Consider the following 25,860-nt stretch of genomic DNA (forward strand, 5'->3'; position numbering starts at 1 on the left):
AAAGTTGTTCTTGAAGCAGTTATAGACAAGGTCCATGCTTTCCCCACCCCTACCACTGTGGCAGTATTACAAGAGTTTCTGGGTCTTTTGTGTTACTGGAGAGTGTTTATCCCGCACTTGGCACAAATTCTGAAGCCCTTATAAGGGTTGGTATGAAAGATCATCAGGTGGGACTGAGATGAGACATGTGCAGCTGCTTTTGCTGCTACGAAGCAGGCAGTCAAGGCTGTACAGTCCTTGAATGTAATGGACTCATCAAGGTCCTGTGAACTAGATGTTCATGTAACTGAAGATGGTTATGGATGGGGTCTTTGGCAGCAGCTTGAATGGACATGCCAACCTATTGGATTCAGGTCACAACTATGGAAAGGAACAGAGATCTTGTATACCTTGATAGACAAGCAACTGGCTGCTGCGCACCATGCCTTACTGGCTGTGGAGCCCATCACCAGAATAGCTCCAACCAAGGTAGTAACCACCTATCTCATTGCAGGGTGTGTGCGAGACTGGACCCAAAGGCCATGGAGTGGTGTGGCACAGACAGCTACACTGGCCAAATGGGGCACATATTTAAAGCAGTACAGCGCCCTCTCAACTAGGCCCGTAAGTGGAGAACTCCAATGCTTATTGGGGCCAGTGACCTATACCAGTAGAAAACAGGAAGAACTTGCTTCTGAGTCATTGATAGCTAAGACTCCTTATCAGGAGGGAAAAGCCCCTATACCTGAAGATACTTGGTACACAGAGAGCTCTAGTCGTGGGCACCCCACAAAGTGGAGGGCTGTGGCTTTCCATCCTAAGACTGAGACAATATTGATGGAAGATGGAGAGGGGAAGAGCAGTCAGTGGGCTCAGTTGCAGGCAGTATTGCTCGTGATCACCCAGGAGCTTTCCCCATAGTTTTCCACAGTGACAGCAGGCTGTCTATTGTGGCTTGACCCTGTGGCTACTGACATGGTATCATGCCAACTAGATGGCTGGTCACCGGCCCCTTTGGGGGCAAGAGTTGTGGCAAGACCTATGGGCCTCTGGTCAGACTAAGACTATTACTGTATATCATGTGACTGGCCATTTGCCTTTGGAATCCCCAGGGAATGATGAAGCAGACACATTGCACTGTCTAGAAGGAAAGCCTGCCTCTGATGTGGCCCCATGGCTACATCAGCATTTGTTGCATGTAGGGAAAAATAAATTGTGAGCTGGAGCCTGTTGGTGGGGCTTGCTGTTGACCTTTGAAGAAGTCAGCAGAGCCTAGGAGTGCCTTTTGTGCTCTAAGCAGGACCTACCGCAAGTCCAACAGCAACATGGGATAATAGTAAAGGGGCCAATATCCCTTGTCAGGTGGTTCATAGACTATATGGGCCTCTGCCCATATCAGAAGGAAATCAGTATGCAATGACTTATGTAAATACAGCTACTGGAGTATCGGTTAATTTTCCTGCACGTTGTGCAGATCAGCAAACCACCAAAAAGGGCCTGGAGTATCTCTTTGCAGTCTATGGCCAGCTGCAGGTGATTGAATGTGATCAAGGTACTCACTTTACTGGACATGTGTTACAAGAAAGGGTGCGGCAATTAAGAATAAAGTGGAAATTTCACGTACCATATAATCCTACCAGGGCAGGCATTATAGAGAGGTATAAAGGTTTGTTGAAATCTGGCCTGAAGTTGGACACCAATAGTCTATGGGTTTGGTCAGTTCACCTATGGACAGTGTTGTAGCATTTGAATGAGAAGCCACTAAAGGAGCTTAGAGCCCTGTGGATATGCTCACACACCTTGCTGCCTCTCCTATACAATTGTACGTCCAAACCAAAGAAGAGCTATTGAAGCCAGGTTATGGCCAGCAGAGCAACATCTTGCTGCCAGCCCCTACTGCATTAAGCCCTGGAGGCACTGTTGAATGGATCTGGCCCTGGACATTTTGACACATTGACCAGTGATGGCTGGCCTTTTTGGCACCTTGGGGGAAGGCCTGGAAGCTGGCCTCATGTGTATTCCTGGAATAACAGCTGAATGGCCCCCAAAGTTCATGGTAAGAGCATCATGTGAGGAAGTTTTGTTTTATCTTTATGGCCAGTGCATGTACCTCCTGTAGCCCTATATATTGACCCATCTGTAACTCCCACAGGGAGGGGGATGAAAGTCTGGTATACTAGACCAGGATGAGACACCATTCCTGCCACTGTTTTATCACAAGACCACACTGTTGCATGTATCCTACCTGATGGAAAAGATTTGCCTATGCTGGTGTCATTAAAACATGTACCTTATTGCCCTTAAGGTTATTTTCTCCTATAGTCCTTGTGAACTGAATGTGCCCCCTGGCTTCAGATGCCACATGATGATTACTCTGGACCCCCAGCTACTGCCTGCCTGTGGAATGGACGAGTTATGGACTTAATCTGCATAAGATTTTGAACCTAGCTGAATCCTCCGGCTTGAGGATTATCATGATTTTATTGCTGTTGCTATTGTATGTTATTAGTCTGGTCACAATGCTCCAGTTTTCTCATCCAGGGACCATTACAGAAGAGGGGAACGAGTATACTGTAAGGCGAGATTTCTGGAGGGGTGGTGTGTGGGTAAAATTGTAATATTTCTAGAATATCTTGCCTGTCTTTGGTGCATTTGCATATCATCAGGGGTGGAGAGAAATTCATCTCCATGTCAATGGGTAATTACCTGGGCAACCAACGGCATGTCTGAACCTGAGAGGTTAAGGGGAGGGTTTTGCGTGCTTGTTTCTTCCAGAGCAGGGGAGATGGTGCTGTACTCCGATTTGTAAGCAATAAACGGGTTTTAAAGTTTATTTCTCCCTTTGACTGATTTCACGTTTTAGAGGTATTTTGCCTTGGGAATTCCTCTCCTGGGACTTGTACATGGCTGCCAATTTTCTAGAGCAATTTGGGGTTCCTTTTCCTAAGTGGTTCAGCTAGTTAGGAAAGGAGCCAGAAGATGGAGGTCGAATAACTGAAATACCTCATCTTTAAGCATGGTGTGGATTTAGAAGCAGTGTACTTTGGTACTTTGGTATAAGTTCTGAGGATGGTTGTAACCTTCAATTCACTAATGCATAAACAGGATAATGGCTCTGACCTTGCTCTGCAAGACTATAACTGCCACAAAATGCTTAGTGTGAAAGACATGGGTGATCCCTAAACATGATGCTACCTGTCATAATAATATAGTACTGTTTTCCTATTAACTGGTTACAACTGTTACACTTACCCAAGTATGATATAAACTTTAAAAAGCCCAGCAGGCCCTTCCTCACAGATACAAATAGCCAAATATGGGTGATAAGTACTAAACGGATTTCCGGAGTCAACAACTTTGACCCTTTGGTTTTTTCCTTAAATTCAGCAGCAACAGTAAGAAGGCTACTTTGCTCCAGAGATCTTCTATTTGTCTTTCAAATTATAGGAAGTTCTTTCTTTACCACAACAACTATGTAAAACCTTACAAGCAACATATTTGTCATTATCTCCACCCACTGTAGTTATCTTGGTCTGTTCAGTGGCAAGATATTCAAAGACAGCACAGCCAAAGTCATTAATCACTTGCACAAAAATATGGAAAAGCATTGTAAAAACTTTCATTTTAAAAGCTGGGATCTTATTTATGTGGAACATAAAATGGCAATCCATAGGTTTCATGGAAATTCAAGTTTATTGGGTTCTGGTAGGGAGCGTAACTGACGTAGGGGATTAAATACTGAAATAACTCATTTAGCTTTACCTCAAGATTTCCTAGTCTAATACTCTTTGCAGTGTACCACCCACTCAGCATATGCCAGCCATAAGAATAAAATGACCTACTGTCAGCTCCACTTTGGACTATTAGATACATCACTTAATTTCTTTCTTTTTTTTTAATTTAATTTTTTTTATTTCAGTATCATTAATCTACATGAGCAACATTATGTTTACTAGAATCTCCCCATCGTACATCACTTAATTTCTATGAACATCCATTTCCTAGTCTGTAAATACTAGATCACATGATTTGTTCTACCTACTAGCCTAGGTGGTTGTAAGTTAGCACATGTGAATTATTGTAACATATTTATATCTTTAGGTGTAAGTAGGCTCTTCAATTTATCTATCATATTCAGGTATGGGATTTCTCAGGTTGCTCTCAGCCTTAAGATTTAGTGTTTTAATGAGGACCCTGAACCACTGAAAGGATTAAATTATGCTCAATATGTTCTATTCAAACAAGTAGAGCAATGAGTAAAGTAGTTTAGATTTACTGCTTTAGAAGTACTTGAAAAATACAGCTTTTTGGAGTGACTGCCTCCTTAGGAGTTCCAAATAGCTACAGCTGTATTTCTCACATGGGAATATTGTGGACAAATTCATATAGAATATTGTCCTTATATATCTGGTGTCATACTTAATATCAGCTCTAATAATGCTCTAAAATGTCTTAAGTGGGTAAATCACTTGAAAAGTACCAATTTTACCTGTAAGTACTCATTCTTGGAAAACCTGATTTTCAAAGTGAGATGAGTCCATAAAATCATCACCAGTTCATATATAGCACAACATTTCCAATATTAAAATTTTTAATTTTGGGTAAACTATTTATTTTCATTTGTTTACAGAGAGTTGAGCTTAGGTTAATACAATACTTTGAATATCTTTATCTTGGCCAACAGGTCTCTATTAACATTGTCCTTTTTATCCATTATTATTATTCATTTTCAAATTTACATACACTAAAATTAATTCTTTAGTAGTTTTATGAGTTAAAATAAACATATATATTAATGAAATCAGCACCACAATCAAGATCCAAAACAATTCCATCACTCCCCAAACTGCCCTAATAGTGCTTCTTTATCATCAATCCTTATAGCCATCCCAGCCCCAGGAAACCACTAATCTATTCCTGTAATTTTGACTTCCATAGAATACGATGTGAATAGAAATCATACAGTATGTGTTCTCCTGGACTAACTTCTTTCATTTAACATAATGCACTTGAGATTCATCTGTGTTTTCTTTATCAGTAGTTTGCTCTATTTTATTGCAGAGTAATATTCCACTGTATTATGTACTATGATTTATCCATTCATCCACTGAGGGATATTGGGGCTGTTTCAACTTCTTGGCTATTAGGAGCAAAGCTATTAAAAATATTTACATGAAGGTTTCTTTCTGCAAATAAGATTTCATTGCTCTTTAGTTAATACCTAGGAGTGGGATTGTTGGACCATATGGTATATACTTAACTTTATAAGAAACTATTGAACTGTTTTCACAACAGACTTATTCATTGCTAGCATATCAACATACAATTGATTTTGGTATACTGACTTTGCTAAACTCACTTACTGGATTCAGGAGCTTTTTGTTAATTGTTTGTTATTTTCCAAAAATGTCATCCACAAACAGCAATAGGCTTCTTTCTTTTTTTGAATATGTATGCCTTTTTACCCTAATCTTGCTCTAATTTACTAGCTACCTATAGTGTAATGATTTAATAAGGGCTGAACACTGGACATTCTTTCCTTGTTCTCAGCTTTAGCGAAAAATCATTCAGTCTTTCATCATTACGTGTGATGTCAGCTGTAGGCTTTTAATAGATGGTTTATCAGATTCAGGAAGTTCCCTTCTATTTCTATTACATTGAGAGTTTGTATTATTATTACTATTATTATCATTATTATCATTAATCAGTATTGAATTTGCCAAATGCTCTTTCTCTGCATCTATTGAAATGATTGTACAGATTTTGTTCTTTAAACTTTTGATATGGTAAACTTTACTGATTGATTTCAAATGTTGAACCAGCCCTCCATTCCTGGAATAAATTCCACTTGTCCTTGATGTGTTGTTCTTTTTATATATTACTTGATTTAATTTGTAAATACTTTGTTGAGAATTTTTGAATCTATATTCATGAGGGATATTTATGATTTTCTTTTCTTGTATTTGGTTTTGGTACTGCATAATGCATAATTTGTTAGGAAGTATTAGTTCTGCTTATATGTTCTGGAAGATATTATGTAAAATTGTTATTATTTTTTCATTAAACCTTTGCTAGAAATTACCAATGAAACCACCTGGGTATAGAATTTTCTTTGCTGGAAAGTTTTAATCTATAAATTGCATTTCTATATTATTCAGATAATCTACTTCTTCTCGAATGGGTTTTGATAGTTTCTGTCTTTCAAAGAACTGGTCCACTTTTTTTTTTTATTTTGGTATCATTAATCTACAATTACATGAAGAACATTATGTTTACTAGGCTCCCCCCTTCACCAAGTCCCCCCCACATACCCCTTCACAGTCACTGTCCATCAGCGTAGTAAGATGCTGTAAAATCACTACTTGTCTTCTCTGTGTTGCACAGCCCTCCCCATGCCCCCCCACTACACATGCTAATCATAAGGCCCCTTTCCACCCCCCCCATCCTTGTCCCTCCCTTCTCACCCATCCTTCCCAGTCCCTTTCCCTTTGGTAACTATTAGTCCAGGATAAAGAAAATGTGATACATATACACAATGGAATATTACTCAGCCATAAGAAAAAAACAGATCCTACCATTTGCAACAACATGGATGGAGCTAGAGGGTATTCTGCTCAGTGAAATAAGACAGGTGGAGAAAGATAGGTGCCAAATGATTTCACTCATATGTGGAGTATAAGAACAAAGGAAAACTCAAGGAACAAAACAGCAGCAGAATCACAGAACCCAAGAACTGGTCCATTTTATCTAAGCTGTTGAATTTAAAAGTGTAAAGTTTCTTACACTATTCCCTTATTATTTTAATGTCTGTGGGATCTGTGGTGATGTACATTTTCCTTTTTGATATTAGCAATTTTTTTCTTCTCTTATATTTGCCTTGGTCAGTTTGGGAAGAGGATTATCACTTTTATTGATCTTCTGAAATAACTAGCTTTTGGTTTCCTTGACTTCTATTTTTTCTGGCTTCATTTTCATTGATTTCTGCTCTTACCTTTACTATTCCCTTCATTCTTCTTTCTTTGAATTTAAGATGCTCTTTTTCTAGTTTCTTGAGATGGAAACTTAGATGGTTAATCTCTGACCTTTCTTCTTTTCTAAATATAAGCAGCCACTAATGCCATAATTTGCTTTTAAGAACTACTTTGGCTGTATTCTGCAAATTTTGATAGACTGTACTTTTTAACAGCTTAATTGAGGTATAATTTACATACAAAGAGTTGCAAATACAAATAAAGAGACATATTTAATATCTGCAATTTGATGAGTTTGTTTTTATGGAAAAACCAATGACACCATTCCCATAATCAAAGTAATCAACATATCAAACACCATTATTGATTTGTTTGTTCTGTGGTAATATGAGATCAATTCTTTTTGATAGGCACAAAACTATATTATTAACTATAGGTACTATGCAGTGCAGCAGATCTCTAGAACTTACTTATCTAGCATAACAACTCCCTATTTCCTTCACTCTCCATTCCCTGGAAACCACTATTGCATTGTTTGCTTCTGTGAGTTTGACTATGTTAGATACATCATATAAGTGGAACCATGTAGTATTTGTCCAGTTACCAGTTTATTTCAGATTCATCCCTACTATTGCAAATGGCAGCATTTCCTTCATTTTTAAGGCTGAATAATATTACATTGTATGCATATACTACATTTTCTTTATTCATTTGTAGGACCCATGGTTTGCTTCCATGTTGTGGCTACTGTGAATAGTGCAGCAAGGAACATTGGGAGTACAAATATCTCTTTGAGATCCTGATTTCAAAACTTTTGGATGTATATGCAAAAGTGGGATTGCCAGATCACATGGTAGTTCCAGTCTTAACTTTTTTGAGGACTCTCCATATACTGTTTTCCCTAGTTACTGAACATTTTACATCCTCATCAACAATGTACAGGGTTTCTAAATTCACAACCTTGCCAACACTTATCTTCCAGTTTTTTTTTTTAATTACAGTCATTCCAACAGGTGCGACCACCATACAAAAAAAAATCAACTCAAAATAGATTAAAGACATAAGACCTGAAACTATAAAATTTCCATAAGAAAAAAATAGGGAAAAACCTTCTAGACATTGGTCTTGACAATGATTTCTTGGATATGTCACCAAAAGCACAGGCAATAAAAGCAAAAATGGGACTACATGAAACAAAAAACAAGTGGAATTACCTCTAATTAAAAATCTGCTGCACAACAAGGGAAAAAATAAACAAAAGGAAAAGACAGCCTACAGGAAGGGAGAAAATATTTGAAACCACATATCTGATAAGAAGTTAATTTCCAAAATATATAAGGAACCCCAACAATTCAGTAGCCAAAAACTAATTACTGAATATAAAAATGGGCCATGGGTTTGAACAGACATTTCTCTGAAGACAACACACAAATGACCAATAGGTATAAGGAAAGATGTTCAACATTATTATCAGGGAAATGCAAATCAAAACTATGATCGCATAGGGTGTATTTTAATTGTCATTTAATTCAAAATATTTTCTATTTTCCCTTGATTATTGTTTAATTTAAAGTATTTAAGGATTTTCTAGATATCTTCATTATTGATCTCTAGCTTACTTTGGATATGATTAGAGAACATACTTGGTATAATTTCAATTGTTTTAAAAATTTTAGTATCTGTTTTATGGCCAAGCAAGAATATGGTTCCCCTAAGAAATATTCCATGAACATTTGAAAGAAATGTGTCTTCTGCTGTTATTGGGTGGACAGTTCTAAAAACAAAGCTGGAGTATATAAATATTAGTATCAGTCAAATTAGAATGTAGAACAAGGAATAGTATGAGGAAAAGGATGGGCATTACATAACAAAAGATCAATTCTCCAAAAAGTTGTAACAATCTTAAGTTTGTATGTGCCTAAATACAGATATTCATAATACACAGAGGAAAACTGATACAATTAAAAACAGAATGGACACGTCCACAATTATACTTGGAGACTTCACCATTCCTCTTTCAGTAATTGATAGAACAAGTAGTCAGAAAATCAGTAAGAACTCTGTCTTAACTAATTAAGCAGAACTAAGGGTATAGCAGAGGGAGAATTTCCTTTACTTCATCTTACTATATATACTATAAGCTTCTGGGGACAGTGAGCAAATTTCCATCTTTTTAATTCTCCAGCTTCTAGAACAAGGCCAGGGATCTATTAAATGCTCAAAAGATGCAAAGCATTGCCTCCACTTCTATTTCCTGATAAAAGTTTATATAGATTTAATATTCTTTATTAAATGTTATGTAGTATTCACTAGTGTACTAATTTGGGCTTAGAGATTTCTTTAAAGGAAGACTTTAAATTCCAAATTCAATTTCTTTAGCAGATATAAAGTGCTCAGTTATTTTATTTCTTCTTTAACAAACTTTGGTAACATTTATCCTTCAAAGAATATGGTCATTTCCTTTAAGTTGTTTAATTTATAGGCAAAGAGTTGTTAATAGTCCATAAGTATATTTTCTAAATGTCTACACAGTCTGTAGTGATACCCTCTCCCTCATTACTGATATTGATTGGTAATTCGTGTCTTCCTTTTTTTGTTGTTGTACAGTCTTTTCTCGAAAACCAGATTTTGGTTTCACTGCATTTTTCTATTTTTTCTGTTCTCTATTTCTTTTATTTCTGCTCTTATTATTTCCTTCTTTCTGTGTGTTTTAGGCTTAACTTGCTCTTCTAGCTATAGTTTGTTAAGGTTAAGTTCAAATAATAGGTTTTCAACCTTTCTACTTTCCTACTATAAGTGTTCAATGCTCTAAATTAACCTCTAAGCACTGATTTAACTTCATTTCACACATTTTGATATGTTATAATTTCATTTCAAACTAATTACAAAGTGCTTTCTAATTTCCTTTTAAGGTTCTCCTTTGGCCCATTGGTTACTTACAAGTTTGCTATTTAATTTCCAATTATTTGAGGATTTCCCAGATATCTTTTTTATTGATTTTTAGTTTAATTCCTATCTGATCAGAGAACATCCTTCATATAATTTCAGTTTTTTGACTTTTGATAGTTTGCTTTATGGCCCAAAATATAGTGCATGTTGATCAATTTTCCATGTGCATTTAGGAATAATGTGTATCCTGATCTTATTCCATGGAGTGTACCAGTCAATTAAGTTGAGTTGGTTGAGAGGGTTGTTCAAGTCTTAAACAATTACTGATTTTCTCTCCACTTGTTTTAGCAGTTACTAAGGTGTTAAAAAAATATCTGAATATAATTGCTAGTCTGTTTCTCATTTCTTTTTTATCAGTCTTTTTTTAATAGATTTTGGAGCCCCATTATTAGGTACATTAATATTTAGTATTTTTATGATATCTTAATGAATTTATCCCCTTATCAATATGAATGGCTTTCTTTATACTTCTTAATATTTTCTTCTATGAAGTCTTCTTTATCTGATGGTAATATAGTCAACTTTTTTAAAAATTAGTATTTCATGATATATTTTTCATTCATTAATATTACCTATCTATACATTTAAAGTGGTTACTTGTAGACATCAAATATATGAGTTAAGAGTCTAATGTGACAATATATTTTAATTGGTATGTTTAAACCATTTTGCAATTAATAAGATTACTGAGATGGCTGAGTTTAAATCTGAAATATTGTTTTCTATTTCCTTCACCTTTTCTTTATAAATATTAATTAAATATTTTTATAGCTCTATTTTATCACCTAGATTAGGTCATCAGCCTTGGTTGGGTCATTATGTTAATAGTTGTTATGGTGATCAAAATATATACATGTTTAACTTATTATCAAGAAATGATATTGTACATACTATTTCACATATTCTAGAAGAATCTTACAATAGAATACTTGTATTTCTCTCTGTCCTTTGTGCTATTATTTTCATTTTGCTTTCACATGTTATAAAATTCCCAATAAATTGTTACTTGAAACACTAAAGTTATCTTTGAAAGTGATTTTTTAAAATTAAAAGATATTTACCTACCTATATGTTTATTTCCAGTGTTATTCATTCCACTGTGCAGGTCCAAATATCATTCTTCTTGGGCCTGAATGACTTCATTGAACATTTTAGTAGTGCAGATCTGCTAGTAATCTACTGTTTTTCTCTTGTATAAGTAGGAAATCCTTTATTTCCCTTCAATGATTTGATACAGAATTCTAGGTTAACTGATTTTTTTTCCTTTCAGAATTTTAAAGGTGTTTCTTCTTCATTGTCTTCTGGGATGCATTGTTTTCAATGGGATATCTCCTGTTATTCTAATGTTTCTGTCCCTGCATGTAAGTAATCATTTTTCCCTTTGTTTGCTTTTACTATTTTATTTTTTCCCCTAGATTTCAGCAACTGGATTATGAGATGCCTTGGAGCCATTTTCTTCAGTTTTATTTTTCTTGGGATTTGTTGAGCTTCTTGACTATGTAGGTTCATAGTTCTAACCTGTTTGGAAGATTTCAACTGTTAATTTTAAAATATTTTTCATCCCTTCTCACCTTCTGGGACTCAAAGAACATTTATAATACACTGAATGATCTTATTCCATAACTCACTGTTGCTCCATTCATTTTTCCCATGGTTTATATTTTGTCTCTAGAATTTAAATTTGAATCTTTGAATAAGTCTTCCATTTTTTACCTCACTATGCTTGTGCTCTCCTCTACATTATTGAACATAGAGAATATATATAATACCAGCTTTAACATTCTTCTCTACTAACTATTTTCTTTATTCTGTTTTATAACTGCTTTTCACCACAGTATGGGCTGTACTTTCCCATGCATGCTTGGTGACTTTTCATTTAATGGAAGATATAACGAATTTTGTTGTTGGATACTGGATGTTTTTGTGTTCTCTGAATATTCTGGGGCTTTGTTTTGGGATACAGTTAAGTTACTCAGAAACTGTTTGATTCTTTTGAGGTTTGCTTTTATTAAGCAAATTCAGAAATACATTCAATCTAGGGCTAATTTGTTCCATTACTAAGGCAATACCCTTTTGAGGATCTTCCTAGATGCTCCATGAAATATGAGGTTTTCCAGACTAGTTGCTGGGAACGTGAAGTATTTCTGGTCCTGTCCTATGACCCCCTTCTGTGTGATGAGAGTTTGATCTTTAAATATTTTGGAGAAGGCAATAATTAAGTACAATACCAATAGGCATGGTGTGCACATACATGGATAACTCTACAAAACTTTTTAATGTACATTTGATATTGAAAATAAAAGGATATAATATGAAATTAAGTGAATTCTTGTATTAAAAAGTAACTTAAACAGTGATTTATTCGGCAAAAGTTTAAGTATACAAAAATGAACAGACACTTTGAACTTAATGAAATTTGAACTTGTGTAAACGAATTGCTATTAAATATGATGTTCTCTGAGGCTGTCACTTTAATGTGTCATTTACATATAACGATCTACATCTTTTCAAAAAGCAGCTCTCCCTATTTACCTTATTTTCTAATTAACTTACCAGAATCTGCAGATGTTGCAAAAAAATAAATTTCAGCATCTCAAGCATAAAGTCAAGTAACAGACATCACATCTATTCTAAGGTATTCATGATTTGTTAATTGGGCTGTAATTACTGAAATGCATTACACACATCTCTTATATTTCTCTTTACAGATATAATTGGCCTCTATCGCTTTTAGGAAGTATGAAACAGGAAATTTTAACAACCTATCATATGACTTTCTCAGGGCACAAAGAAATGGTACACTTACTCATTTTTAAAAACACCTTAAAATCCTAGTAATTAATATTCACATTGTCTAGCTATATAAAAGCTAAATATATATTCATAGTGACATGGATACAAAGTGCAAGGAGATTTTATGTATACATTGGCCATATAAATATATGAAAAGATATACATCTACAGAGACAAGTAATTCTCTAGCTACAAGTCTAATATCTAAATTCAAATAGTATTAATAGTTTCACAAAAAAGTATTAGCAAGTAGATAGGCTAGATCTCTGTTTTATCAATTATAATAATTTATTAGCTTTTAATGGCACTTGCTTTTATCACAAATGGTAATGTTATATTAAATACCTTTAAACTACAAATACCTTACTGTACATTCAGATATCAAAGCCCATAACAAAACAAAAGAGATCAAATTCAAACAGATAATCAGTTGGACAACAGAAACATAAACAAGGCCTCAACTGGAAAATTGATTTCCTATTGTCTTTAGCTCTGTTTTCATGTAATACCACATGTATACACTCATAAAATGTATGACAACTGATGACCAGTGATATATAGATAGCATCTCGTGATGAGCTAAATAGTACTTTTGGCTCCTACATATTTGTCGACTACTTTGTTTCTTTTTACATGTCTAGCCCCAAGCAATTGTGCAAGCAAATCACTTCTTTCCTTCACTAATTAATGAAAGTGTTTCCACTGCCACAGCATTGACCACTAACACCTGGCAATTCATATTCTAGATTAATACCTTTAAAATGGAGGTTGCATTTTAATTTACTATTGAGGGAAGCTCTATAAAATTCCGCATAGCCACATATTAGAAAGGTGATTGTTAATAAATTATTCATTATATCAAATAATCTATATGTATCTTAGATTTCACCATACTATAAATTTATCCTTACTAGTTCTATCTCTCAACCTTTTTTCATCATCCATATAACTCCATCCTGCACTATTCTACCTTTTCTTTCACCTACTCCAAGTAAGAATTTTAACTGGTAATTAAAATTGTTTTTAAAAGGTTAAAGCTGTAATTTTTCACTTAGATTAGACATTCTTTTAGTATGTTGTGACTCATATTTACATGGTATATGTTAAGATTTAAGGGTAGTTTTACCTAGAAGCAAAGAGATGGACTACTTTATTCTCTTTTATCTTTCATTCCTCATTGTCTGCAAAAGTCTGCAAAAACTTAAGGGAAAATGATACATCCTGGTGTTTAGGAGTTTGAGAAAGAGTCTTCAAAGCACACAATCTAGTGTTAACTAGTCAACAGCATATAAATATAGTGTTGAAACAACATACACACACTTATTTAATTCTTCAAGTAATGGCAGCATCCATTTATCCCCATAAATACTTTTAATGCACTAAGAAACTGCTTAATGACTTAAAAACCCTATAGAACACAACCCAAATCTAATAGCCATAGTAAATCCCCTTCTTTCTTCTCTTGAAAGAAGAAAACAAAAAGAAAAATAAAATCTTTCCTATACTGCCAATATCTATCTTTGGTTCTCTGTTTGAGGAACTCTGCCTTAAGGTACTCAATCATCCTATCAAATGTCTTTTAATTGTGATTGAAGACTATAAAGAAGTTTGTCATTATACCTGGTAGAAAGGTCCCCTGTGGGAGTGAATGTATACATATTGTGGGTTTTTCTTTTCAAGACTATCAGTGAAACAAAAACCTCAAATTCAAAAAATGTCATAAAACTTGCAGACTTCTTAAAAAAGGCACTTGGACCCCTTGGTGTCTGCAGACTCAGTTTAAGAGACACTGTCCTATGTTATGTGTGTGACATTAAGATAGAAAATATGTTATTGCCAAATCACAGATGTATATCTTTGTGTGTATATATGTATATATTCAAACAAATACACAATTCGTTTGAAGAATGGCATTAATGTTTTTGTCAACACTGCATTTCTCCTGCCTAGTCATTTTTCTTATGTGGATATGAGATACAAAGGGAGATATTATTACACAACTAATGTGCTTCTGGGTATTTCATCACAATCATATTTCCTGGTATTACCAGACCAGATTTGAACACATGGAATACGCTATCCACTGTTTAATCATGACCATACCCAGCAATTATTTTACTCTTAATATTTAATTCAGGTAACCTAATAATCATTTGCAAAAAGACTCTCAAGGCTATTTAGAAACTACAGCTTCACCTGTGAATTGTAAGTGCACATATTGCTCCAATGTACTTTGCAGTAGTGAGAAATCAGAGCAAATCTTCTTGCAAAATAAGCCTTTTCTCTCCAAATCACTGTTCTCAAAGCTTCCAATATATAAATGTATTACCACAGATATTTTGACAATGTACTTTAAATTTATTTAAATTTATTTATTAAGCATATTGCATGAATAGCACCATTAATTTACTGTGTTCTGAACATAAGTCTTAAACTAATATCCAAGGGATCAAGAGAGTCAAAAGAACAAAGGTGATTCTCAATAATGTCTTTTTTACTTCTCTTTAAACTTGAAGGTTAGAAAGTGGGCAACGAACAGCAGGGATGTTCATTATATCTTAGTTATTAAGATACTATTTCCTGAAAAAGAGCTTATAATTTCGAAGGCTTTGCCTGCACTTAATAGTTTTTTATTAATGTATGGATTTAATAACTTCTTAAAATGTAATTAATAAATAGAATCACAGAATTTTTAAACTAGAAATACCCTTAGATATTATGAAGATTATGCCTTTACAGTTGAATAAACTGAGGTCCAGGGATGTGAAGTAACATATTTCGGAACATGTTTTCTGAAAAATGTCTAATGTATATCATAAGTTCTTTAATGGCTAATTCATTTTATCTAACACCTAGCATGTTATAGAACACAGACTTAATAAATAAATGCTTTTGAGTTACTTAGGTATCAACTAAAGGACAATCGTTACCTATATTCGTTTGCTAAGGCTGCTGTAACAAAGTACCCAAAACTGGGTGGCTTAAACAGAAATGTATTGTCACACATTTCTGAAGATAAAAGTCTGAAATCAAGATGTTGGTACATTAGTTCCTTTTGAGGACTGTTAACAGAAGGATCTGTTCAAGGCCTGTTTCCTTGGTTTGTAAATGGTCATTGTGATGTTCACATGGCATTTACCCTAGATGTGTGTCTGTATCCAAACTTCCCCCTTTTATAAAGACACCAGTCATATTGGATTAGAGGCCTACTCTATGTTAGTATGACCTCATCTTAATTTAACTAATTACATCTGCAATGACCCTATTTCAAAATAAGGTCACATTCTGAGATAATAATGGTTAGGACTTCAACACAGGAATTATTTGAGGGGGAAAAACACAATTCAATGCATAAATCTGACTAAGTGCTTATTTCAATAACAAGATTAGAGGCTTATTTCCTTTGTAAATCCAAACAACATCAACTCTTATTCTCCCCACATTCCCCCAGAAAGCTACATCCTAATTCCTGAAACCAGTGAATATGTTAGGTTCCAATGGTAAATGAATTAAGGTTGCAGGAAGAATTAAGTTTGCTAATCAGCTGACTTTAAGAGATTATCCTAGATTAAGTGGGCCCAAGTAATCACAAGGATCCTTAAATGTGGAAGACAGACAGATGAGTGTCAGAGTGATGTAATGTGAGAAACATTTGATCCGCTGCAGCTAGCTTTGAAGATGGAAGGGGACCACAAGCCAAGGAATGTGGGTAGCAGCTAGAAGCTGGAAAAGGTAAAGAAATGGATTCTTTCCTAGAGCCTTCAGAAAGGAAAGCCTTGCTGATACATTGACTTTAAACCAGTGAGACCTATTTCAGACCTCCAACTACCAGAACTGTAAGATAATACATGCACTGTCTTAAGCCACTATTTTGTAGTAATTTATTGCAGCAGCAAATAGAAAACTAATACAGTTCCTCTTAAAGATATTAGTGACAGGGACACCAATACATCTACACTCTTCTATAATACTCTGCTAACAAGTCAAGCAATTCACATAAATATAATTTCAATGGAAAGGCCATTATTATTACCAAAATAATTGATTCACTTAGACTCATAAAAATTTTACCCATTACATAGGTGTAGATATCCTCTAAAGCTTGTGTACATTATCCAGATAATACTTTGACTACATACTATTTTATACATGTGAAAATGGACAAAAAGAAATTCAGGGTATTTTTCTGAATACCAGCTCTTAAAAGTTTAAGTTATACAAGAAGTTATATTTCACTTTACATCAGTGCTTTTCAGACTTTCATGCATGTATGAATCACCAGGGAATCTTATTGAAATGCAGATTATGATTTAGTAGGTCTTGGTTTGAAACAGAGATTTTGCAATTTCAAGAAGTTCCCAGGTGAGGTCCATGCTGCTGCTATATGGAACACATTTTGAGTAGAGTAGCAAGGATTTAATACACATACACCAAACCCTAACAGAAAAGTAAATTGGCTCCACATCACAATCAATACTGAGTTCAAGAGAGTCTCTCTACATTAAGCACTACCTGTTGGGAAAGAAAAAAAACTCAAAATGACCTTCAGTTTCTTTTAAGCATTCATTGGTGATAGACATGAGCCTATAGGTTCTGAATGAAATGCCTAACCAATTACTTTAACTTACATACATATTCAAAAATAGCTTTGTGTTGTATTAGAATACTGGGGATAAGTCAATGCTGGGCATTCTATACCTAATGCAATACTTCCCACTAATGTAGAATATATTTTTTCTTCCACATTTTACAATGCTCTGGGTATTGTTGCTCTGTTGAAGAGATTTCAGCAACAACAAATGATTGGTCTATGAAAGGGCAAAACTCTTTGAAGAATGGGTCTCAAATAATTACTTCCCTAAATGAAATAGCTATTTCATTCATAAAATACATGATAGACAAAGATAACCAAGTAAAACGTATAATATATAAAGAAATATATAATATATAAAGAAACAATATATAAGTGTAGTAGAAAACTTATAATTTATCCTTTCATAAAACCCAATGAACAAACACTTTCATCATTGCTTGGTACCTTGAAAGAATTCTAGGAAAGAATATTGCACAGGGTCTACATGCCTTCTTCCACTGAAGCCACTGGAGGTCAGTGCAATGACCCTTTTTCCTAAACTTCAGCCTTTCTATTGAAAAGTTTCATCTCAACTGAAAGAAAAAAGAAAGTGTCATAGGCATTTGAGACTCAGAAAGAGAAGTTAGGTGAAATTACACACACACTTTTTAGAAACAACAAATAAAGATAGACCTCACCTTAACTCTCCAACCTATTACCTAGTAAAGAGTGTAGGATCTACAGTGATATCTCCTTTACAGTCCTAGCTCTGCCACTAACTACTTGGGCAACCACCATGCACAAATGCTTGTCCAGAAGAGAAAAGTGCCTATTATGGGCACATAAATCATATGTTTGCATAGCTGTTTTAAGAACCTTAAAATAAATTGCTCCCAACTCTAAGGGAAGAGAGGCTAAGACAATGTTCTCCTGAATTTTTGCCACTCTGACAAATAACACATTTAAAGATTCTAAGGATCAACCTAAAAGGACATAAGTCTAGTTGGAAAGCAATAGGAGACAAAGAAGATAGGACAACTACTGTTGTAGACTTATTCACAGGAGACAGATATATAGCATTTAATTAACAGTAGAATCTCATTTTTTTATTCACCATATACCTAGATTTCTTTTTTATCCAAGAAATGTTGCTACCAGCTGGGGCATGATGACTCCACTTGCAGAAACAGATTTCAGTTTATTGTCTTGAAATTTTATGCAGACTATAAAAGTCTCAGGGTGTCAGCAACAGCTTCTGAATATACTAACCTCTACAACTCCCTTCTAACGCAGAATATATCTCTCTAGAATTTTCACTGTTTACTTCCAAACTGGGATGGCTAGATATAGTGTACTCAATAAAAATATACTAAGACACAAACAGTTTCATGTTTAGCTAACACCACTGTAAAATCAAAATCAACAATTCAAATATTATTATCCTGCTGGGGATTACATTATACAAAAATGTAATTTCCCCTGGGAGTACAAAACAATTTTAAAAGCAGAATTAATTGTTTTTAAAAATATATTTTATACAAAATTTCATGCCATCTTTATCAACAAAGGCAGTGTGTTTTAATAACATACCTAAAATGAAATGTAAGTACATACCATTTGGTCAAGTTTAGTAATCACTTGTTTTGTAGTAGTAGGGTGTTTATGGAAAATATTGTGGTATAAAACACACGCACAAAATAAGAGACAAAGGAATTGATGTAGGAGTTCTAGAAATGGTGAAGCTTATAAGGGTTGGAGGACTTACAAGGCATTTATGGAGAAATGTAACAAGTTGAACTTTCAAAGTGGGCAAGATTTGAGTAGACTGAAAAGAGGGTATCCTAAGTGAAGGTAGTGGTAGTGCAAAGAGCAAAGCTGTGGAGATAAATTGTTCAAGGGACATTAAAGAGAGTTGTACACTGAAGAATCAAATAAAATAAGGTTCCTGTGGTACAATGAAGCCAGAGTTATGAGGATCTTTGTAATCCAAGTGGAAGTGAGCTTGGAACGAAAGAAAATAGGGAGCCAAGAATATTTTGGCGAAGAAAAATGACTTGATGAAAACAGTGTTCACTGACCATTAGTATGACAGAATGAATTAGGGGCTTGGGGCACAGGTAAAGGCTGGCTAGAAGGCTCCTGGAGTGACTGGATGGGTGGTGATGAAAGTTTGCATGGCAGAATAAGAAAGAATGAAAGAAGGGAGGTTTCAAAGGAAAATTCACCAAGACTTGATAAACTCTTAACTGTGAGAAATGGAGAAAACTCTAGATTTCTCTGCGAAGTAGTTATGAATTCATGATCAGACAATGCAGCAGAATAAATAATATCACTGCACAATATTTTCACCAAAGATAGTTCCTCACAGTTGTTGAATAATATACCCCTCCCAATAAAGGAGAGTTGGACAGGGTCTCTCAAAACAAGATTTGACTTAGTTGGTTCTAGCAGAGACACAGAGGAAGAAGGAAGAAGGACTTAGCACCAAACTTGAAACATAGACCAAGCTTTTAAGAGACAACCCCAAGAAGAAAAGGAAAATTTATTACTCTAAGTCTCCACAATGTACCTCACTCCGAGTCTCCGCAGAGTTTAAATTTCAAAATCACCGAGTTCTACCCCAATTAGAGTTCCTTGAAGATCAAAAGTTGGATTAACTTGACTAAATAGTGGGGTTCTTTTCCCCTCTAAATGATTTCTCATCTAGTAATTTCTACTGCACAAATTCCTCTCGAGTTCTTTCAATTGTTCCAAACCTCTTATCTGCACATTAATAATTTGCCCTCTTAACTTCATCAGACACATTTTTTGTCTGGGTATGCTCAGTAGGCAAGATTCAAAGTAACTGGCAGATCCTTTTCCATCAATTGGCGCTTGAAACACCGCAGAGCCAACTCCCAACCTTTGTGTATTCTGCCTAGACAGAGCTCAGCCCCACCCCTTCCAGCGAAACGGAAAAAGCGCGTGCGCAAACTCACGCCTATTCTCCTCGCCATGAACTCCCCCACACCAAAAGTTATTAGTGCGCAGACGCAGCACCGTCGTTGCGTTTGAATAGGGCTGTGAGAAATCTACTGTCCAGTGAAATCTAGAAGTGGTAGAATTCACCAAACACCCCCTTTCCTCGGAGGCAGAGGCACCACTTCCTCCTACTCCGGGGCCAGAAGCGCGTCCCAAACCTCGCCCTATCTTAGAGCAAGATCCTTCGCTTTCTCGCAATGCCTACTTAGTAGTCCTAATCTCAGCTCGTTTCTAACCGTACGCTGCTACCCGCCTTCGCTAGGAGGGTAGAGGCAGTTGGCTCCCCAAAAGCTGCACCAGTTTGTTAGTAGCCACTTTAGGCCCCTTAACCTGCGGGCCCCCAACTGGGCAGAGCATTAGCTTGGTGTCTTGCTCGCCCTCCTTCGCCCTTTACACCCACCCAGGCTGGGTGCTTACCTCGGGCGTGGTGCGGTCTCGTAAGGAATCAGCGGATCCCAGATGAGAGCAGTGCTGGGGCATGCGGATACAGCGAGATTTTTCCTGGGTCTCCACTGCCTCCTCAGACAATGAAATCAGCGTGTCCGATCATCAATTCTCATCATGATCGTGACGTCACAAAAGACAGCGGCCAATGGGAGCCCGAGATCAGCTCCGGACAGTCCCTGGCCCCAGCCCAGAACTCAGGAGTGGGGAGGGGGAGAAGAGGTAGCTGCCTGTAGTGGGGCTGCCACTTCCCCACACATATCAGCTGTGTCCAAGGCCAGGCCTCTCTGTACCTCTCCCTTCCTGAATAGCTGTGAACGCCCAGCACCCTTTTGACTACTGTAGTTATATGCCAGTCATTTGAGCAGGTGCTGCCTGGTCTTCCAACTTCGGATTTGCTTTCAGCAGAATTGTTGCACGCTGCCAAAATCAAATGATCACATACAGAAATATAGTCTTTTGTGATCAGTGTTCAATTGACAGGAATATATTCATTGTTACTAAAATCAAGGTGTCCAACGAACCTTTGGAATTTGTTGATAAGAGCAAGTATACTGCTTTATGTAACCGGTTTATTCTGGTGACTGATGCAAGAAATTAAAAATACGGGCTCTGTTCACCTAACCTCAATCCCTGTTCTTCCAGAACTTGAGTGATTACCATTACACCGTTGTAAAAAAAAGCCTCAAGCCATTTATATCAGTTTAACACTCACTTGATACACTTCTAAAATTTGCTGGATGCCATGAGAGGTGTAGAATTCATTGGTTGTCCTCTGCTATTATAGAACTTAGATCATTCAGAAGGTATGACTAGCAGACATTAAACATTAACAATAATAAAATAAAGTACATGATCATGGGCTCAGTCATGAACTACAGATAAGAACTGTATGATTTAATAACTAGAAACAGTGAAATGATGATAGGGAATCATTCTGCATTGTGATTGGAACTTGAGATGTTCTTGAATGGTGGATAAGAAAGGATGGAAAGCACTGTCTTAAATGGGAAGGGATAGGCAAAAGGAGGAAAGTTGGATGTGAAGTATATATGATGTGAAGTACAGTGTATATGATATGAAGAGAACCATAATGAAATCAGCTTAACAAACTAGAGGTAAAATAGGATAGGCTGATAATAAAAGTCTTTGAAAGTAGACAGGGAACTTTGAAAAAAGCCACTGAAGGCCTTAGGGCGGGGTACCTCAACCCTTTAGAGCCAATGATTGACAGAGCAGCTTGAGTGATTTTTTTCAAAAGGAAAGTCAGATCATGTACAGCTCCAAGTTATCTAGTATCTTCTATTTACCTCTACTATAGAATACAAATTTCTCACCAATACTCCAAGGTCCTTAATGATCTGGCCTTTGCTGTCTTTCTGACCTTACCACCTGCCATCCTGACACTAACTCACTTTCCAATCACACCAGCCTTCTCTCCATTTCTAAAAAAATTAAGCTCATGACATCAGGGCCCTTGAATTGTAGCTTCCTCTAATCTTTGTATGACTTAAGCCTTCTCCTGATTCAAATCTCTGCTCAAATGTAATCTCTTTAAAAAGTAACAATTTTAAGGAGGTTATATAACTTCTTTAAAAGTAATCTATTTAAAATTTTAAAGAAATTACACAGTAACCTATTTCAAATTGTGATCTTCTCAACACTCCCCATATTTCCCTGTATCCCCATCTCTGTTTTATTTTTTTATAATACTTATTACTATCAAACATACTCTGTATTTTAGTTATTGCAAAATTAAGTGCTGTGAGGGTAGGCTTTTTGGTCTGTTTTGTTTATTATTATATCCCTGGCATCTAGAAGAGTTCTAGACATAAAGTAGACAAGTTAGTAAGTAATTGCTGAGTGAGTGATTGAAAGAAAAAGCTTCAAATGATTAGTCAACCATCAATTTGCAATTTGAATCAGATTTGGGATAAGCTGGAGTGAGAATGGTCAGACAGTGGTAGTGGTAATCCAACTTCTAGATGACTTGGGCCTAGATTAGGGTTAAGAGAAACAATGAAGAGAAATGCTTGAAATCAAGACATTTCAAAGAAGGAATGGTAAGAGTGAAAGTGGAACATTCAGAAATAACCTACCTATGTGGATTAACACATCCATTAAGTATCTACTGCATATCTTGAACTGAAGTGGTTTGAAAGCAAAAGGGGGCAGGGTCCCTACCACTGAAGAATTTATAGTTTAACTGACTAAAGAAAACATATATGAAACCAGAGTACAAAAAGAGGTAACTAAATTCTTCCAGTTGTTCATTCTTTTCTCCACATACACCATATCCAAGTCATCAGTAAGTCTTACAGGTTGTACTTAAAAATAAGTCTGAAATTTGAGCAGTCCTTATTTCCTCCATCACTACTACACCAGTCAAAGTCACTATCACTTCTAGCATGAACCACTGCAAAAGCATCTTACATGGTTTCCTATCGTCTATCTACCATTTTCCTTCTTTAATACTTATCTTAGTAGCAATCAAAATATCCTTTATAAAGTTGAATTGGATCATATCACTCCCCCGCTTAAAGCCCTCCACAGATGATTCCCATTACATTAACAATAAAATTGAAAGTCTTTCTTATGGCTTATTTCCCACCACTTGCTTCTGCTATGGCTCACTATGGTACCACTGGCCTTTTTTCCCCCCACTATCTCTCTCACTGTCAGGAAATTATGTTCCTCTTCAGAGACACTGTACTTGCTATACCTTCTTAGAAAACTCTTCCTCCAGATCTTCACATAGCATGCTTCCTCATTCAGGTTGTCGCTAAAATGTACCTCTTCAGATGTGTCTTTGTGGACCAATCTATTTGAAATGGCATCCTCAAATAACTCTATATCGCATCTATCCTTGTGCTGCGCTTTCTTTTTCTCACATTACTATGGGAAATCACATAATTCATTTACTTATTTATTTTGCTTTTCCTCAAGGGGGTAAGGATTTTATCTTTCTTCTCTATTGTTACTTCTCCAATACCTAGAACTGTACCTGCCATACAGTAGGCATTCGGTGAGCCTTTGTTGAATAAGTGAATGCAGGAGAACACAATTGTGTAATGTAGGCTAGAGTAATAGGTATTCAGAAATTAGAGATGTTTCTAGTACCATCTTAGGTATTTGTATGAGTCCTGTTGACAATGTATCAATTAAAGCTATATTTTTTAAATTTGTAAGTGAAAAGAATCTGGAAGGAATAATGAAAGCATGGATATTAACCAAAATTTCAAAGATCTCAAAAGACTCAATATACAAATACAACAAGATCAAGTTTGACAGGGCTAAACAGTGTCTTCCTTTTAGGTTTCCAAAATCAGTTGCACAAATACAGGATAGGCAATAAATACCCAAGGTTGGGAAATTTTATTTAAAATTTTAATAAATTCAATATGAGCTAGTGTACCATAGCTGTTAAGCAAGATAATTGAGACTTATACTACATTAAGATAAAGTTAGCATCTAAAGTGAGACAGTTAAGAATCTTACTATCCTCTACTCTAATCAGACCACATCTGCTCTGTTTGGTTGATTGCTCCTTATTTTAAAAGAAACATTACAAATGACTGCATCTAGAGAAGAGAGACCAGGAATGATGAGACATCCTAAAATACATGATATAAGGCAAGGCTCCAAGAACCGAGGATGCTTCCTTGAAAGAAGACCTGTAAAAAATTAAACTATTTTCAAATATTTGAAAGCCTACTGGGCAAAGACAGATGTGATTCATTTTGTGGTTCTCAAGAAGATAAATCTAAGGTCAAAAAGAAAACTGATAGGGAGATAAGTTTCAGCTTAACCGTCAAGTGTTCAAAAATAAGGGACTGTTTTGTAATGTCAAAAGGCCTCAATCACTGGGAATGTTCAAGCATAATGATCATCAATCAGGAATGAAGGCTTATATCTATTAAATGACTGCTAAAATTTATTCCAACATGAACTTTAATAATTTTGAATTACTCAGATAGGAATTAGGAAAATGCCTTAAAGGTAAAAATGGGTTTGGTCTTTTAGGATTTATTTGGTGGAGCTGAATGGGAGGGAAGAAATAGGTTGGGACACTACTAAAAAAGACAAGTTTATTGTCCTTCTATTCTCAGTAGGTAGAATTTAAATAAAACATTTTCACAGTGCATTTTGGGTCAGTATGGGGCTACATACACCAAAGAAAATGCATTCAAATTTCATTTTTTGTGTTTAAACTTTTCCTATTAATAAGTAATGCATTTTCAAGTTCCTTTTATTTATTGATATATGTGAAACCTGCCTAGATAAGCCCAAATAAAGCTCTAAACAATATGGTTGGCTAGGTTTTAAAGAACTAACTTCTAAACTACTTAAAATTAGATTACTTTCTCTAGTAGAGCTGATTTTCATTAATCAGTGGCTCCGTGCTTTCTTTGTAGATCATTAAGGCTCTTCTCTTTCATTTTGTTCCTGTCCAACTTTTAGGCATTTTGTAGCTTACTGACGTCTCCAATCAAAGTTGTGCAACAAAAACTCATGTGAAAATTAAAATTGAGTGGTTTCTAGATGGAATATTATTAAGCCATAAAAAATAAAGTAATCTTGCCATTTTCAGGAAAATGGATGGCCCTGGAAGATATTTTGCTAAGTGAAATAAGCCAGGCACAGAAAGACGAATTCCATATGATTTGTTAAAAAAAACAAAATGAACAAACACAGAAATAGTTTCATAGACAAAAGACTGGTCATTACCATGAGGGGGGAGTTGGGGGTAAAATAGGTAAAAGAGAAAAAGAAGCACGAAATATTAGTTACAAATGACTCATGAAAATGAAAGTATAGCATAAAAATAGTCAATAATATTGTAGTAACTTTCTACATTGATAGACATTAACTATACTTGGGGTGAACATTTAATAATGTATATAACTGAAATCAATATACATCTGAACCCAATATAATATTGTATATCAACCATACTTCAATAAAAATACATTTAAAAATTAAAAATTAAAAAATTGGAAAATTAAGTGTCCTTTTATTTATTTCATTTTTTAAATTTAGAAATATGTTAAGAATTATTGACTCTATTCCCTATGCTGTACTTTCATCCCTGTGACTGATTTATATTATGATTGAGATTTTGTGCCTCTT

At 35.4% G+C, this 25,860-nt stretch overlaps 1 protein-coding gene across 2 annotated transcripts in view; it reads right to left on the minus strand.

Annotated features, from left to right (window-relative positions):
- The window catches only part of HDX (highly divergent homeobox), a 288,979-nt gene extending 268,150 nt beyond the window's left edge, over positions 1 to 20,829 (minus strand). For both annotated transcript variants that reach the window (XM_073227782.1, XM_037004817.2), the window contains exon 1: positions 20,704 to 20,829. In XM_073227782.1, the coding sequence (XP_073083883.1) occupies positions 20,704 to 20,766 (63 nt within the window). In that variant the 5' untranslated portion in view covers positions 20,767 to 20,829. The remainder of the gene's footprint in view (positions 1 to 20,703) is intronic.
- Positions 20,830 to 25,860: the final 5,031 nt, after the last annotated feature.

The sequence above is a fragment of the Manis javanica genome, chromosome X (genome assembly GCF_040802235.1).
Source record: "Manis javanica isolate MJ-LG chromosome X, MJ_LKY, whole genome shotgun sequence".
NCBI lineage: Eukaryota > Metazoa > Chordata > Mammalia > Pholidota > Manidae > Manis > Manis javanica.